Source organism: Adiantum capillus-veneris, chromosome 11 (genome assembly GCF_014529385.1).
Source record: "Adiantum capillus-veneris isolate H3 chromosome 11, ASM1452938v2, whole genome shotgun sequence".
Lineage (NCBI taxonomy): Eukaryota > Viridiplantae > Streptophyta > Polypodiopsida > Polypodiales > Pteridaceae > Adiantum > Adiantum capillus-veneris.
The window spans coordinates 56,035,679-56,053,900 of NC_140941.1; the positions used below are offsets into that span (position 1 = coordinate 56,035,679).

The window sequence follows — 18,222 nt, forward strand, 5'->3', positions numbered from 1 at the left end:
CAAGCATCTCAATTAGGTGACGTTTGCATCTCCACATTTACCAAATTAGGTTGAGAAAAAACTTACCTCAAACAGTGTGCGCCGTCGTAGATTGTGAGAGGGACTTTTTTCCCATCAATTAGGCGACGTTCGCATCTCTATGTTTTCCAAATTAGCGAGAGAAAAAATTTCCTTCAAATAGTACGCGTCGTCGCGGGTTGTTACAGGGACTTTTTCCCATGAATTGTGGAGATCAACCATTAGAGGCGATGCTCGCATCTCCACATTTGCCAAATGAGGGAGAGAAAAAAACTGTCTCAAACACTCCGCGCTGCCGCGTTTTGTTACAGGGAATTTTTTTCCCATTTGTGGAGATCGAAAGTCTTCTAAAAAAATTAACGTGGAAAAATTGGTTGCAGCATAAAGACAAAAAGTGACTTTATTTGAGATAAATTTTTTTGAAAGGCATGATATGTTTTGAGCCCTCATAGATCTGACTATTTGTAGTGCAAGAAGTTGAAGTTTTCTGTACGAACTTCAGGCTATTGGCCAAGGTCAATAAGGGACACATGTCACACAGGCTCTTGCCTTGAAATAAAAACCCAAGTTTCTTAATGCAGTTGTCCATTACTTTCAGAACAAGTATAATCTCTAGAAATGAGAGCCTCGTCCCAACCAGTGCATTGGGAGGTTGGAAGGGCTCACTCTAATCATGCACTGTAAGACCTTATAGTAGTCACGCCTACGCAACGATTTGCTTTCATTTTTTTTTTTCCGAGAAAAAGATCCTTTTATTAGTTAATGAAACTGCCCATAGGGGTACAACCACCTCTTCGAGAGAGGGCTACAACAACCATGATGGGGAGACTCTCCCAATGAAAAAACAGCATATGTACAATGAGGCTAAATCAAGAAATGGGGGGAGGGAAAAGCCACACAGGTGGACGGTAATGCCATCTGAGTACACCCTGGACCATGGTGAAAAAAGGCCAAGGACGCCAAAGTCGAAGGAAGGCCTCTCTGCGATCCCTCATGCGGTCGGAGCTGCCCTGAAGTCTCTCGAGCTATCCTCTGAGGGTGTGGATCAGCTCTAACCTAAGATCTTGAATAGTCTCTGCTGGTGGTACAGGGCGAGCCTCAAAGATGCGGAAGCAACAAGCACGCCAGATGAACCAGAGTGTCAGGCCACTGATGAGCTCCCAGCACTCCTCTCTCTCACTGCACCACTCCTGTGGAGTAAGCTCTGTGGCAGGCTGGAGTGTAGGTCGCCCCCCCCTGCATCACTATCATCCTGCTGCGGTGGAAGATAGCTCAAACTGAAGTGCCGGGCCCGTGAGAGTGGACCAAGCAGCTGCCCCCCAAGTTTTTTTTTCCGAGAAAGAGATCCTTCTATTAGTTAATGAAAGCTGCCCATAGGGCTACATCCACCTCTGCAAGAGAGGGCTACAACAAACATGATGGGGAGACTCTCCCAATGAAAAAACAGCATATATACAATGGGGCTAAATCAAGAGATGGGAGGAGGGAAAAGCCACACAGGTGGACAGTAGTGCCATCTGAGCACCCCCTGGACCATGGAGTAAAACGGCCCAGGGCGCCAGAGACGAAGGAAAGCCTCGCGGCGCTCCCGCATGCGGTCGGAGCTGCCCTGTAGTCCCTCAAGCTGTCCTCTGAGAGTATGGATCAGCTCTAGCCAAAAGTCACGAACAGTCTCTGCTGGTGGTACAAGGCGAGCCTCAAAGATGCGGAAACAACGGGCCCGCCAGATGAACCAGAGAGCTAGGCCGCTGATGAGCTCCCAACACTCCTCTCTCTCACTGCTCCACTCCTGTGGAGTAAGGTCTGTAGCAGGCTGGAGTGTAGGTCGACCCCCCTGTATCACTATCATCCTGCTGGTGGAAGATAGCTCAAACTGAAGTGCCGGGCCCGTGAGGGTGGACCAAGCCGCCGCCCCCCAAGTGTACTGTCGAGCCGTGGAGAGGGCAGGCATCAACCGAAGAACTCGTAGCCACACCTGCTGGGCCGAGGGACAGTCCCAAAGACAGTGTCGCTGACTCTCCACCAACTGGTCACAGGCTGTACATGCGACCGAGAGACCACAATGTACAAGCCAGCTCCCTACTGCTGTGGCTCTGTGTGCAACCAACCACTGGAACAAGGTGACGCGCCTCGGCTGTCTGGAGTCCCACAGCCTCTGCCAAAAAGCTGCCAAGAACTCAACTGTGAGACCCTCCTCCTGCCAATGACGTGCTGCAGCGGGGCGGGCCTCTCTCTGTGCTGCAAGTATATGACGTCCAAGCCGAACAGTGTACTGAAAGAAAGGGACTCCTGGGCGGTCTGCAGAAGAGAATGGGTCCCTCCATAGCCACTCACCAGGATCCCACTGTACTCGTGCCAGTGGACAGCACTCCCAAGCCCATAGCCTCCAGTGTCCTGTCTCAAGAGCTGCTGGGTCAGGGTCTATGACGCAAGTCCTCCCACAGATGCCCACAACTCGGATCCTCTGGAAACAACACTCTGCTACCTGCGGGACCTGCTGCCATGGGACCCCAAGAAACATGAGGCCTACTCCCAACCAAGTGGCCTCTCTGAGTGCTAACCATGGGGTTCCAGACGAGGGGCTGCCGTAGGCGCTCCTCCGTGCACGTCGGCTGTCGCTGCTCTAGGCCACGCCGCAATAGCTCCCAAGACCGAAGCAAACTCACAGCGAATCGGTCCTCCAGTCTCCTGCTCAAACCAACTCGGCGCAACTCTGTAAAGATCCATCTGGTCGAAGGTTGCCAAGGGCCTCCTGCCTGAGGCACCCTGGCACGAAGCCTCTGCAACAAGAACTCCTTCCAGGGCTCCTCGCCTGGCAGAAGTCCTCTGACGACGAACTTCCCAAGAAGGGCTCTGCTCTGCTGTGCTGGATCAATGATCCCAAGCCCCCCCTGAGAACAAGGAAGTGTGATGACCGACCAAGGCACCTTGGCTCGGGCAATCTGAGTGTCGCGACCAGACCAAAGGAAGTTCCTGATCAGCCTCTCTACCTGGCTGATACAAGAACTCGAGAAGATCCAGCAAGAAGTGATGTACCACATAGTCACCAACAACACCTGGTTGGCAACTACTACTCTACCAGCCAGCGAAAGTCGTGCTGAGCTCCAATGTAACAGCTTTCTCCTGATGGACAGGAGAAGAGGAGCAATCTGCTGCTCGGGGGACAAATCCAAACCAACCTGACAACCCAAGTACCGAACTGCAGTCCCTGGAGGAATCCACCTGAAACCCTCTCCTGGCATCCAATCTGGCACAGGAGCACTACCAACTGAGAAAGCCACTGTCTTTCTCCAGTTGATCAGTGCGCCCGATGCACAACAGAAGGTCTCCAAAGCCTGCCCACATCTGTGTAAATTGGCCTCCTGGCCCTCTAAGTATAAGGCTGAGTCGTCGGCAAACTCAGCGTCCAGAAGCTCATCGCCCCGTATAGGGAGTGCTAAGCCCCTCAAACCAACCTGCTGTGACACCAAAAATCTGCTCATCGCCTCCGCATAGAACAGAAAGAGAAAGGGGGCAAGAGGACAACCCTGTCTGACCGATCGTGTGAGCATGAAGCGCTCACCTCTACCTCCTGCCAAAAGCACCTGACTGTGGGCCTGTCTGTACAAAGCTGACACCCCTCTAATCCAAGCCTCTGAGAAGCCCATCCTACGTAGCGTGCCCTCTAGAAAGTCCCAGTCAACTCTGTCGTATGCCTTCTCAAAATCGAGAAGAAGAATCACAAGGTCCTCCCCACGGAGCCGTGCAAGGGCAGAAGCCTCCCAAAAAGTGAAGATGTTGTCAAGGATACTGCGTTCCTTGACAAAACCTGTCTGAGTCCCATGTATAAGGCTCTCCAAGAGTGGCTGAATCCTCAAACTTAGAGCCTTAGCAAGAATTTTGTAGGCTGAGTTGAGAATGGTGATGGGACGCCACTGTCGAATCTCATCCAAGGAGCCACCCTCCTTTGGAATGAGGTAAATCAGGCCCTCACTCATGCTATCCGGCATCACTCCTGTGTGCAGAATGTACTGAAAGGCACTACAAAGATCTGGGCCAAGGAGGCCCTCACTCATGCTATCCGGCATCACTCCTGTGTGCAGAATGTACTGAAAGGCACTACAAAGATCTGGGCCAAGCAGGTCCCAGTACTCCAAGAAGAAGCTGGGAGTCAGCCCATCCTCACCTGGAGAGCTACCACGAGGGAGGGCCCTAAGAGCCGTGTGCAGCTCCTCAAGCTGAAGAGGCAACTCAAGCCTCTGCCGCATCTCCTCAGTCACAAGACAAGGCATCTGTGCCCAAACCTGCTCCCTGCATGCATCCTGTCTCTCTGACTCTGGCTCAGCCGACAGTAGCTCACGGTAAAAGTCAGTAGCAACTGCACGCATATCCTCTGGCTCGCAAACAACTGACCCATCGGGTCTCCTCAACTGATTGACCTTGGCATGCGAGTGGCGAGGTCCCACTGTCTCAAAAAAACTGAGATGCATGCCGGTGGAAGGCAAACTCATGGCGCCTCTCCTCTGTGCAAGCAAGCTCCTGTCGAGCCTGCTGGAGCTGCTCCTCCAACCATGGACTGTCTGGATGCTGCTCCTGCATCCTCTGTAGTGAAGCAATGCCTCGTCTGAGACGCTGCTCCTCCTCTCTCGTTGCAGCCCGTCGAGCCAAAGACTCCTGAAGAAAGAAGAGGCTGAGCTGAGCTAGGCCTGAGGCCACTCTGTCTGCAGGTGGAGCCTGGCTGTCCATGCCCTCTGTCCATAGAGCCTCGACCCTCTCTCTGAGTGCTGAGTCCAACAAGACCCGCTCTGGGATGCGAAGCATCGTGCTCCCACTCCTCTGCCTGTCTGCCACTGTGAGGATCACTGGTGCATGGTCCGAGAAGGATGTCCCTGCCAGGATGCCCACTGATCCCCCCAAGTCACTGAAGTGGTCACTAGTGTAGAAGCGATCTATGCGCGATAGATTCACTCCTCCCACTCGGCGGTCCGATCTAGAGAAGGTAAGACTCTCTAGAGGCCTCACAAAGCCAGAATGCTGCCATGTATCCGAGACCCTCAACGTCATACAAAAACTCTCCCAAGATGCTAACTCGACTCCATGCACAGTAGCATGGCTACCTCCGATTCTGTCAGAAGGGTCCTCCAACATGTTGAAGTCCCCTCCTACACACCACTGGTCAACCTGTGGCAAAGACTCAACAATCTGTGACCAAAACTCTGCACGAGCACTCGCCACATTGGGCGCATAGATGTTCAGGAAACCCACAAGGCTACCCTGAACCTGCATAGTAATCCACTGAGCCCTGCCTGGTACAATAATCCCTCTGCCCACAATGGCCTGCTGTAATGAGTCCGCAATAGTCATACATACCCCACCCTGGATGCCTCCAGGTCCAAAAGCAGCTGACCAAAAGGTATCATAGCGTCCACGCAAAATCTGACCACATCGCCGAATGCGGCTCTCAGACAAATGGTGCTCCTGAAGCATAAGGAGATCAATCTCTCCTCCCACAAGGCATCGCTGAAGCTCCTGACGCAATCGGCCCCGCTGTCGCTGAAATTGGGGCCCACCTAGTCCCTGCACGTTCCACGAGACGATCCTCATGGGGAGCGAGAGAGAACAGATGCTGCTGCAGCAGCAAGACGAGCTATCTTCGAAGCAGGCTTGGATGGGGAGTAATCCGCATTCGAGCATCCTCTAGATAGTCGAGACTGCAGTGAGTGCCTGGTCCAAGCCCAAGTAGAGCGAGCCGTGCGTAAAGCAACCTCCTCTGTCCAGGAGTCCTCATGAATGAATACATAGCAAGGCAAACACTGCGTATCAACAAAAAAGTACACCACAATGTGTCTACATCCTGCTGAATCTGGGGGTGTCACCGCAAACTTGGCCAGTGGCCACAAAGTCTGCAGCAGATCTGTAACGCCAAGTTCTCCCATGTGGTGAGAGAACTCGAGAACCTGTGTATGCAACCATCCCACCACTGAGTCGAGGGACCACTCTGTCTCAGTCCTGCCACAGAGGGGGAAGGAGAAACCAACTGCTGAGTCCAAGGCCTCTGTCCCCCTAGCGGCGAGGAACAAAGCGTGGACTCTGAAGCAGGCTGCCTCGTGGTCTGCTGCGGAATCGCCAAGAAAACGAGTAAACCCGTAATCGAAGAAATCCCAGCGGCGTCGGAGGTCAAAGCTCGTCAAACCACGAGGGATAGCTGCAAGAGGAGATGTCTGAATCTGCAGTGGGGGCCGCAAGAAGGGCTGACCCTCTCTCGCTAGGCGACTCGTGGCGAAGGCGCTGCCAAGAGATCTCCTGGCCGCCGGCAAGGGTCCAGTCTCCAGAGCCGACTGTGGTACTGAAGCAGGAGGAGGGGGAGAAGGGGCGGGGGGGGGCGGGGGAGAGGAGAATCGGGGTGGGGCGGCAGAGACATGGGGGGGGGCGAGGTGGGGAGTGAGCGGTAGCAGAGGGCGGGGGAGGGCATGAGGAGGAGGAGGGGAGATCGGAAGGCGGAGCGGCTGGCGAGCGTGAAGCAGAGGTGAAGGCTTGCGTAGGGGGCTCCTCCTGCTCAAGAGGACCAAAGCGGTTCCCCGTGGGAACCCACTGCTGCTGAGTAGGCACCTGGGGGCCACTCTGAGTGCCAGGCTGTTGCTGTGGCCCCTGGCGTCGACGGCCACGGGCCTGCTGCCACCCCTCCTCCGCTGGAGCCCCAGGCTCGGAGGGTGGCGCTGGATCTGTGCTCTGCGTCGCTGGCTGTGGCTGCGGCCCAGCCTTGGCAGGCTGGGGCTGAGGCTGCGATGCGGGTCGTGGTCTCCTCCGTGGACAGGCCTTCGCTAGGTGGCCCATCTGTCTGCAAATGAAACACTGGTTCGGGAGACCCGAGTACTCCACACCCTGTCTAAACCAACCCCCACTCACCCGAGGCAGAAGGATGACCTTCGGGAGCGTGTGGGTATCTCTGACCAAAACTCGAACTGAAGGGATGCCAGCCGCCTTGGCAGCTACTGATGCTGCCGTACGAGGTGTCTCCAGGACAGTTCCGGTTTGCGGAGCCAATCCTGGAGAGAAGTGGAAGGTACTCCCTCCGTAAACCCGGAAAGCAGACTGAAATGGGGATGTCCGCCTCCTCTACTAGCACATCCGAAGACGGGTCAAAACCATGTCGCCACTGTCGAAAGTGGGCGCGTGCTGCTCGGATGGCCAATGGACTCATAGCTATGACCTTGGAGGCCATCTCGGAAGTCTCGAACTCAATCTGGTAGTACCCCCGTCCGAGAATCTGGACATCCAAGATCTTGCCCACCTCTGCGAGGAGGCGGGCCTGAAGAAGATCTCGCAGCTCTCCTCTGCTGGGACGAGTGCCGAGAACCTTGCAGATGACAGAAGTCGCCTGCAAGCGTTCTACCTCTGTGGCAAGGCTCGCTTGCTCTGTCGGCGTAAGAGCAAGTCGAATGGTGGGCTCAGCGGGGTTGGGCGAGGGGGCTTCAGGCGAGTCCCTCTGAGGTGGAGCTGGAGCCTCCATCTGTGTCTACTGCTGAGTCGAAGAAGCGGGCGATGAAGAAAATCTGCGAACGAGTACGCCAAGCACTTGTCCGAAGAGAAAGCGTTGCCGAGCCAGGTGCAGAAAACCTTCGGGAGCAAAGAGGACGGGGGGGGGGGGATGGGGGGATGGGGGGACGGCGAGGGCGAAGTGGGCAGCCAGGAATGTGCGGGTGCACAAGCGGCAGCGAGCGGGGGGGTGGGGTGGAGATGGCAGCGCGAGAGGAGGGGAGCGGGCTGCCCCCCAAGTTTACTGCCGAGCTGTGGCAAGAGCAGGCATCAGCCGAAGAACACGAAGCCACACTTGCTGTGCCAAGGGACAATCCCAAAGACAGTGACGCTGACTCTCCACAAGATGGTCACAAGCTGCGCATGCGGCGGAGAGACCACTATGCACCAGCTAGCTCCCAACTGCTGTAGCTTTGTGTGCGGCCAGCCACTAAAACAAAGTGACTCGCCTCAACTGTCTGGAGTCCCACAACCTCTCCCAAAAAGCTGCCAAGAAATCAACTGTGAGACCCTCCTCCTGTCAATGAGGTGCTACAGCAGGGCGAGCCTCTCTCTGTGCTACCAGTATGTGACGTCCCAGTCGAACAATGTACTGAAAGAAAGGGACACCTGGGTGGTCTGCTGAAGAGAAAGGATTCCTCCCAAGCCACTCTCCAGGATCCCACTGTACTCGTGCCAGTGGACAGCACTCCCAAGCCCACGGTCTCCAATGTCCAGTCTCAAGAGGAGCTGGGCCAGGATCGATGACACAAGTCCTCCCACAGATGCCACCACTCGGATCCTCTAAAAACAGCACTCTGCCACCTGCGGGGCCTCTAGAGCAACTCGCTGTAAGCGTCCCTCACCCTGTAACTCGAAAAATTGGAAGGGAACGGTGTCTGAGCAAGCCCGAACTGAGATGAGAACCTCTAGTCGCGTGAAGGCTCCCATCCATCTGGGCGTTGCTGACTCGAAAGGTGTGAGCCACTCAGCTGGAGCTGCCTCTGAGATGTTTTGGCACATGCTCTGCACCCCTTTGATGCCCTGAAGCTGAAAGCCCTGCAGCTCCTCTGACAGGCCTGAAAACTGTAACCAATCACCTAAATAGCGTGCTGGACCCGCTACCATGGGACCCCAGGAAACATGAGGTAGACTACCAACCAAGTGGCCTCTCTGAGTGCTAACCATGGGGTTCCAAACAAGGGGCTGTCGCAAGCGCTCCTCCGTGCAAGTAGGCTGCCGCTGCTCCAGGCCTCGCCGCAAGTGCTCCCAAGATCGAAGCAAACCACAACGAAGCGGTCCTCCAGTCTCCTGCTCAAACCAACTCTTCGCATCTCTGTGAAGATCCATCTGGTCGAAGGTTGCCAGGGGCCTCCTGCCTGAGGCACTCTAGCACGAAGCCGCTGTAGCAAGAACTCCCTCCAGGGCTCCTCACCTGGAAGAAGTCCTCAGACGATGAACTTCCCAAGAAGGTCTCTGCTCTGCTGTGCTCGGTCGATGATCCCAAGCCCTCCCTGTGAACAAGGAAGAGTGATGACCTGCCAAGCCACTTTGGCCCGGGCTGTCTGAGTGTCACGCCCTGACCAAGGAAGTTCTTGATCAGCCTCTCTACCTGGCTGATACAAGAACTCGAAAAGATCCAGCAAGAAGTGATGTACCACATAGTAGCCAACAACACCTGGTTGGCCACAACAACTCTGCCAGCCAAAGAAAGTCGTGCGGAGCTCCAATGTGACAACCTCCTCCTGGTAGACAGGAGGAGGGGAGCAATCTGCTACTCAGGAGACAAGTCCAAACAAACGTGACAACCCAAGTACCGAACTGCAGTCCCTGGGGTAATCCATCTGAAACCCTCCCCTGGCATCCAATCGGGTACAAGAGCACTACCAACCGAGAAAGCTACTGTCTTTCTCGAGTTGATCAGTGCGCCAGATGCACAATAAAAGGTCTCAAGATCCTGCTCACAGCTGTGAAGGTTGGCCTCCTAGCCATCCAAGTACAAGGCTGAGTCGTCAGCAAACTTAGTGTCCAGTAGATAATCTCGCCGAATAAGGAGTGCTAAGCCCCGTAGACCAACCTGCTGCGACACCAGAAACCTGCTCATCGCCTCAGCATAGAACAGAAAGAGAAATGGGGCAAGAGGGCAGCCCTGTCCGACCGAACGTGAGCATGAAACGATCACCCCTACCTCTTGACAAAAGTACCTGACTGTGTGCCCGTCTATACAAAGTTGACACCCCTCTAATCCAAGCATCTCAGAAGCCCATCGTGCGTAGAGTGCCCTCCAGAAAGTCCCAGTCAACTCTGTCGTAGGCCTTCTCAAACTCGAGAAGAAGAATCACCAAATCCTCACCACGGAACTGCGCTAGGGCATTAGCCTCCCAAAAAGTAAAGATGTTGTCAAGGATACTGCGCTCCTTGACAAAACCTGTCTGAGTCCCGTGTATAAGGCTCTCTAGAAGTGGCTGGATCCTCAAACTCAGAGCCTTGGCAAGAATTTTGTAGGCTGAGTTGAGGGTGGTGATGGGGTGCCACCGTCGAATCTCATCCAAGGAACCACCCTCCTTGGGAATGAGGTAGATGAGACCCTCACTCATGTTGTCGGGCATCTCTCCTGTCTGCAAGATGTACTGAAAAGCACTACAGAGATCTGGGCCAAGCAAGTCCCAGTACTCCAAGAAAAAACTGGGAGTCAAGCCATCCTCACCTGGATAGCTACCACGGGGGAGTGCACTAAGAGTCGTGTGCAACTTCTCAAGCTGAAGTGGCAGCTCAAGCCTCTGACGCATCTCCTCAGTCACAAGGCAAGGCATCTCTGCCCATACCTACCTCCTCCATGCATAGTTCGCTGTGACTGAGGCTGTGCAAATAGTAACTCACGGTAAAAGTCAATAGCAATTGCACGCATGTCCTCTGGCTTAGAAGCAACTGACCCGTCGGGCCTCCTCAATTGACTGACCTTGGCATGCGTATGCTGAGGTCTCACTGCCTCGAAGAAAGCACCAGTCACTCTGTCACCCACCTGTGTCCACTGAGATGCCTGTCGATGGAAAGCAAACTCATGGCGGCGCTCCTCTGTGCTAACAAGCTCGTGGCGAGCCTGCTGTAACTGCTCCTCCAACCAAGGATTGTTGGGATGTTGCAGTAGGTTTCAGCCAGGCGAGCCAACGACTCCAGGAGAATGAAACGACTAAGTTGAGCTAGTCCTGAGGCCACTCTGTCAGCAAGAGAATCCTGCATGTCCAAGCTCTCTGTGTAGATAGCCTCTACTCGCTCTCTGAGTGCAGAATCCAGCAAGACCTTCTCAGGGGTGCGAAGCATCGTGCTCCCCCTACTCTGTCTATCTGCCACTGTGAGGATCGCTGGTGCATGGTCCGAGAAGGAAGTCCCTACCAAAATGCCAACTGTCCCACCCAAGTCACAGAAATGGTCACTAGTGTAGAAGCGATCTATCCGCAATAGATTCACTCTTCCCAGTCTGCGGTCCGAACGAGAGAAGGCCTCTGGGGGCCTCACAAAGCTAGAATTCACAATAGTCATACATACCTTACCTTGGATACGTCAAGGTTCAAAAGCAGCTGACCAAAAAGTATCATATCGTCCACGCAAGAGGTGACCACAACGTCTAATGCGGCTCTCACACAGATGATGCTCCTGTAGCATAAGGAGATCAATCTTGCCTCCCACAAGGCAACGTTGAAGCTCCTGACGCAGTCGGCCCCTCTAACGCTGAAACTGGGCCCCACCTAGACCCTGCACGTTCCATGAGACGATTCTCATGGGGAGCGCGAGAGAACAGATGCTGCCGCAGCAGCTAAACGTGCTATCTTTGAGGCTGGCTTGGATGGGAAGTAATCCGCATCCGAGCGTCCTCTAGATAGGCGTGACTGCAAAGAGTGCCTGGCCCAAGCCCAAGTAGACTGAGCCGTACATAAAGCAACCTCCTTTGTCCAGGAGTCCTCATGAATGTGTACATAGCATGGCGAGCACTGCGTATCAGCAAAGAAGTGAACCACAATGTGTCTACATCCTGCTGCATGTCGAGGGGTCGCCGCAAACTTGGCCAATGGCCACAGAGTTTGAAGCATGTCTGTAACTCCTAGGTCTCCCATGTGGTGAGAGAACTCTAGGACCTGTGTATGCAGCTACTCCAACACTGATTCGAGAGTCCACTAAGTCCGGTCCCTGCCGCAAGGGGGAAAAGAGAAGCCAACCGCCGAGTCCAAGGCCTCTATCTCCCTAGCTGCAAGGGACAGAACATGAACCCTGAAGGCAGGCTGCCTCATGGTCTGCTGAGGAGTCACCGAGAAAGCGTGTAAAGTCGTAGTCAACGAAGTCCCATCGGCGCCGAATGTCAAAGCTCGTCAGACCACGAGGGACTGCTGCAAAGGGAGACATCTGTACCTGTAAAGGGTGTTGCAAGAAAGGTTGTCCCTCTCTTGCCAAGCGACGCGTGGCAAAGGCGCTGCCAAGAGATCTCTTAGCAGCCGGGGATGGCCCTGCCCCTTGGGGCGACTGTGGAACTGGAGCGGGAGGGGGGGGTGTAGGAGCAGGGGGAGGTGGAGGCGGGGGAGGCGGGGGAGAAGAGGGGCGAGGAGAAGGGGCGGCGGGAGTAGAAGGCGAGGGGGGGGCTGATGGGGAGGGGAGGAACTCAGGAGGAGGGGGGGCTGTCGAGGGGGAAGCTGAGGTGGGGGCTGGAGCAGGGACCTCGTTCTGCTCAAGAGGACCGAATCGGTTCCCCGTGGGAACCCACTGCTGCTGGGCAAGGGCCTGAGGACCACCCTAAGTGCCAAGCTGTCGCTGTGGCCCCTGCTGTAGTCGACCACAAACCTGTTGCCATCCCTCCTCCGCTGGAGTCCCAGGCTCAGAGGGTGGCTCTCCTTGTGTACTCTGTCTCTGCCTGTGGCTGTTGGCCAGCCCTTGCAGGCTGGGGCTGAGTCTGTGGTGTAGGTGATGGCCTCCTCCGTGGACAGGCCTTCGCAAGATGGTCCATCTGTCGACAAATGAAGCACTGGCTCGAGAGGCCCGAGTACTCCACGCTCTGTCTAAACCAACCCCCACTCACCCGAGGAAGGAGGATGACCTTCGGGAGAGTGTGAGTCGCGAACTGAGGTAATGCCGGCCGCCTTGGCAGCTACTGAGGTTGCCGTGCGAGGCGTCTCCAAGACAGTCCCAATCACTGAGCCTATCCTGGAAAAAAGTGGTAGGTACTCCCTTCGCAAACCAGGAAAGCAGACGGAGATGGGAATGTCTGCCTCCCCTACCAAAACATCTGAAGCAGGGTCAAAACCATGTCTTCACTGTCGAAAGTGGGCTCGAGCTACTCGGATGGTCAAGGGGCTCATGGCGATGACCTGGACGCCATCTCGGAGGTCTCAAACTCGATCTGATAGTAGCCTCGTCTGAGGATGTGAACGTCCAAGATCTTGCCCACCTCTGCGAGAAGGCGGGCTGGAGAAGGTCACGCAGCTCTCCTTTGCTAGGTCTGGTGTCGAGAATCTTGGAGATGAGAGAAGTCGCCTGCAAAGCGCTCTACCTCTGCGGCTAGGCTTGCTTGCTCTGTAGGTGAAAGAGCAAGTCGAATGGTGGGCTCAGCGGGGTCGGGCGAGGGGACTTCGGAGGAGTCCCTCTGTGGCGGAGCTTGAGCCTCCATCTGTGTCTGCTGCTGTGAAGAAAAAGCGAAGAGTCGTTGACGAGAGGAGGCCGGGGATGCGAGGCGTGGCTGGTGGGATTGGAGGGATTGGGAGGCGGGGCGGCAGTCGGGTAGGGCAGCGGCGAAGGGCGGGTGAGCAACGGACAGGGTGATGGACGGGGTTGTGTAGCGGGCAGGGCTGGGCAGCGGGTGGGGAGGGGGGTGCGTTGGAGGACTGCGCGCAGCAGGTGCGGGCGGCAGGGCGCGCGAGGGCCGGGGGGGGGGGAGGGGGCAGCGATGGCGAGTGGGTGGGCGCGGCAGCAGCAGCAAGCAACGACCATTTTGCTTTCAATTTTCAGCCTTCGCAAGAAAAAAGGGGGCCAACCGATAGATTGACGTGATCCACCGCTTGCAATATTTCTCCAATCCTATTTTAAGCACTTTGACCTACACTATCTTGTTGCGTGATGTTTGCGTTGTAAAATTTGGGATTGGGACACCCCTTTTGGAGGGGTTGGAGCACTTGTGTTGGTCCCCTCCATGTTCTGTAACCACTAGGCGAAACCAACACTTCTCATGCTTATGTTGCTTCAACCCCCTCCAGCCGCTAGGTGAGACGGGGCTTCGAGTAAGCCTCATTACTAAAAAATAAAGCTTACAGATCACTCCCAAGTTTCTTCATTCAATGATGCGTCTAGCTTAAATTCATTTTTAGAAATAATTAATTTTATGCATTATGTCTTTCCACACGCTCAAATCAACTTTTGCCTTGAACATATGGTATATGGGTTAATGAGTAGGTATAAGTTGTCAATAAATTATTTTTCGTTCTATTAACAAATACTAAAATTAATCGAAGACGTTGTTGACTCAATGATGTTAGTTTGGATAGGAGCAACATCCATGCATGCATAAAGAACTATTCAATTTATTGTATTAGGCTTGCTTTAGTACTTTTTTGTAGCAATTTAAAGAGTTACCTGTTGCTATATCTTGCTCGGTCTTTGGGTTGCTTGAAAAAAGTCACTCCATATTTTGATTTTCCTCTTTTCAAACAGGGCATACGTTCAACACATGTCCTCAACGAACCTCAACTTCTTCAGAGCAACCTTCTGCTTCGACGGTAGAAAGATCCTCGGGGCCACCTCTGGGTAAGAGAGCTGGACTTGCTATAGGGCTAGTACCTGACATTTATGGCATAAATCTGGAGAGTTCAAATGAATTGTGCAGAGCTTATGGCAAAGTTAACGGCTTAAAAGCCTTGATCTTCTTTGACCGCGGAGCTATAGAGAACTTCATTCATCCAAACTTCTTGAAGCACATGCACTTTGATTATGATGCAGAGGGTGGAGAACTTGAAGCAGAGCTAGCCACTGTTTAAACCCACAAAGTGGTACCACTCATTGGGGCTCTTCTAGTAACTATCCAAGGATATCATGGAAAAGTCAATTTCCATATTATGAAGTTGGGCAATTGCGAGGTTCTCTTGGGCTTGTCTTGGCACGCCAAGAATGATGCAACGCTCCAGATCCGGAACTGAACCATTACCCCGATACAAAAGGACAAGCTAGTCGTCCTCAAAGTTTGGCTGTCGGAACGAAAACCTGGATGAATTTTGTAGTTGTTTTGTAGTTAAATACTTTTGGGCTCCGTTTGAGAAAGTACTGTTTGAAATTTATTTGAAATGGTTGGTATCCGTTTTAAACTTGTCTTTGTGCCAATTTGAATTGTGATGATTTACTCCTAGAAATGCCTTTTTGGTATTGTTTGAACCTCGGAAGGACGCAGACGGGATGTGTGGGGAGCATTTTGTTGTATGTTGGAAAATCTCAGAACAACGTAGACGGGATGTTTGGCCTCGGAACGACGCAAACGGGATGTCTGGGGAGCGTTTGATTGTATGCTTGAAACCTCCAAGCGGTGTAGGTTGCGGTCTGAGGAACATTTGGTTGTATCAGTCCTATGAGCTCATGGCCCGGACCTTTTTAGGATTTGTGAGGGGAGCAATGAGGTAGTCGTTGAGTAGCTTCATACCGTAGGCCGTCTGTCTTGGGGGAGTGCTTAGCGGCGCTGTTTGTTGTGTCTTGTAATATGCATATGTGAGCATTTGTGTTGCATTGTGATGTGTCAACCACATTGTATGCTTGAAACCTCCAAGCGATGTAGGTTGCGGTGTGAGGAGCATTTGGTTGTATCAATCCTATGAGCTCATGGCCCGGACCTTTTTAGGATTTGCGAGGGGAGCGATGAGGTAGTCGTTGAGTAGCTTCATACCGTAGGCCGTCTGTCTTGGGGGAGTGCTTAGCGGCGTTGTTTGTTGTGTCTTGTAATATGCATATGTGAGCATTTGTGTTGCATTATGATGTGTCAACCACTGAATATTCCTAATTGGGTGAGGTTGCGTGGGTATGTAATCTTAGTGCATTAAGACACCCATGAAAAGATGAGCACAGTCTGGGTGGAATGGCTAATTTTTCTACGCCGGAATATCAAGAGTTTCGATTTGGAATGAGAATATACTCTTTATTTGATGAGATTTTCTGGGAAGTCAACGACCGAGGGTATCAAGAGCTCCGATTTGGAATGAAAAAACTGATTGTCCCTCGGAATGTCTCTCGGAATAACCCCCAATTTTTGAGCTAACTTGAGTTGTTTTGCATATATGTTGTAATCGCGGATGCTACTCTTCTTTCAAGAAGGGGGGATGTCATTTGTTGTCTTGGTCTCAATTGCGCTTGCAATCCCTTATGTCTAGTATTTTGGAGCATTTCTGGAGCATTTCTTGCAATCCCTTATGTCTAGTACTATTTTTTGAATTGGGTCAGATTTTGGGTTCTGTGGGCCATTTGGCACCATAGGAACTCATTAATGTTTCAAGGCACTGATGTTGACCCGTTTCCCTATTTCAAATTGTCGCTTGGCCAAGCGCTGCATTTCGCTCCTGATGCTGGGGACATCGCTCTTGAAGCCTACAAAATTTACTTTCACTGTTTCTAGCCCTTGAAGCCTCATGATGCTCCACTTTTTGTATCTCTTACTTTCGTGGGTTTTCCTCGCTTTGAGGTTTCCCACTTGTAAATTCCATCTACACGATAAAAAAAGAGTGTGTGTGTGTGTGTGTTGGGGGGGGGGGGGCAGGCATTTATTTTTTGCCCCTAGTTCTATGCCCATTACTGGGCACTTAATCCTGAGACGTTAAGTGGAATCTTGTAGAGTTTTGTGAATGCTCTGCCTGATTTTTTGATGGCTGCATTTTTTCGTTGGTGGCTACCTTAAATTTGACTATTTTTATCAGAGTTGAATTATGGGTCAGCCTAGATTCATCTAGGTATGTAGATCTGGATTATAAGAAATTTTCCTTGATTATGAGGTGTCTAGCATTTTTTGTCTGATTTTTACCTTTTTCTTATGCAAATGTGAGAACATGTTTTCTGTCATGGCCATTGGCTGTTTCAAGAAGTAGAATGAGTAACAGTATTTGACAGGAATCTTTTACAGGTCACTTATGAGCTGGGAGGAGAGAATTTTGTATTTTGGGGTGGGAGAGAAGGTTATCAATCTCTGTTGAACACTGATATGAAACAGGAACTCGATAATATGGTAATGTTTAAATCTCTAGGTTTGGAAAAGTCGCTTTTTATCTTTCTCCAATAGCTCACCAAATTTGTGGTAAATCCATTTTTGACATTTTTCTTTGAAGAATCAGCCATTGTGTGGTTTGATGTTGTTCTTCGTTGTGTGTTCAGGCTTTATTCTTGAAGCTTGCCACTGCTTATAAAAAGAGGCTAGGATTTCAAGGTGATTTTTTTGTCCAGCTTCATTTCTAGAAATTTTTGTTGCAATTTGTTCCATTGAAATAAGTTATCCTTCTCTTGCAGGAACTCTGTTGTTGGAGCCAAAGCCTCAAGAGCCGACAAAACATCAGTATTATCTGTTTTTCTTTGCTTTGTGGTGCCATAGATTACTGGGATTTTTTTTCACCATCTCTCTCTCTCTCTCTCTCTCTCTCTCTCTCTCTCTCTCTCTCTCTCTCTCTGCCTCTGCACCCCCGCCCTGCGCTGTCCCTGCACCCCCGCCCCCTGCCCCCGTCCTCTGCTCTCCCGCTGCCCCTCACCCGCCCCCTGCTCACGTGCTGCCCCCTTCACCCCTGCCCTTTGCTCGCCCCCCCCCCCCCCCCCCCCCCCCCCCCCCCCCCCCCTCCCCGCGCGTTGTCCCTGCCCCCGTCCTCTGCTCTCCCGCTGCCCCTGCATCCGCCCTAACCTAGCGCATAGAGAGAGAGAAAGAGGGGAGGGGAAAAGTAGCGTAGAGAGAGAAAGAGGGGGAAAAGGGCGTAGAGAGAGAAAGAGGGGAGAATTTGCATAGAGAGAGAAAGAGAAATGTTGTGTAGAGAGAGAAAGAGGGCAGAGCGTAGAGAGCGAGAGGTGAGAAGCGTAGAGAGAGAAATTTTGCGAGCGTAGAGAGAAAGAGGAAAAAAATAAAAATAAAACTAAAAATAAAAAACCTCCTATGCCCGTAGAGAGAGGAAAAAAAAAAAGAGAGAATAGCCGCATGCCTCTCCCTTCACTCCTATATCCCACTCCCCCTTCTGTGGCGGCCTTCCGACCATGAGGAAGCAAAATGGCAAAGATGACCCGATGGAGGATGCCATCCAAAAATGCAAAGAAGAGTTGAGTGAGTCCATCAGCATGATCAACGGCCACCTCCTAGGTACTATCAACATACTCGACACCACCTCCTAGGTACTATCAACCGCCACCTCCTAGGTACTATCAACATACTCGACGCGCGCGTGGCAGCACAGGAAAGCACGATACATACACTCGAGGATCGCATGAAGGCCCAAGATGAGGAAATCGCACTACTCAAGAAAGAGCTTGCAGAGGTGCGATTGCAGAATGTCCTAGAAGAGGGAGAGCTTCAACCCTCAGTAATTGAAGAGCTTAACACGATTAAGGACCAAGTGCGGGCCATCAAAGGTGGGGAGCAACAAAAAGAAATGACGACCTCGTGGGTAGATGTCATCACAAAGACCCAACAAAAAGCAGAAAAGGCCGAAAAATGGATCGAGATTGTCAAGA

At 52.6% G+C, this 18,222-nt stretch overlaps 1 protein-coding gene across 1 annotated transcript in view; it reads left to right on the forward strand.

Moving 5' to 3' along the window:
• LOC147447264 (xylose isomerase family protein) overlaps nt 1-18,222 on the forward strand; it is a 140,742-nt gene that overhangs the window by 104,248 nt on the left and 18,272 nt on the right. The window contains exons 9-11 of the mRNA XM_086523118.1: nt 16,643-16,744; nt 16,891-16,942; nt 17,023-17,068. Of these exons, the coding sequence (XP_086379244.1) occupies nt 16,643-16,744; nt 16,891-16,942; nt 17,023-17,068 (200 nt within the window). The remainder of the gene's footprint in view (nt 1-16,642; nt 16,745-16,890; nt 16,943-17,022; nt 17,069-18,222) is intronic.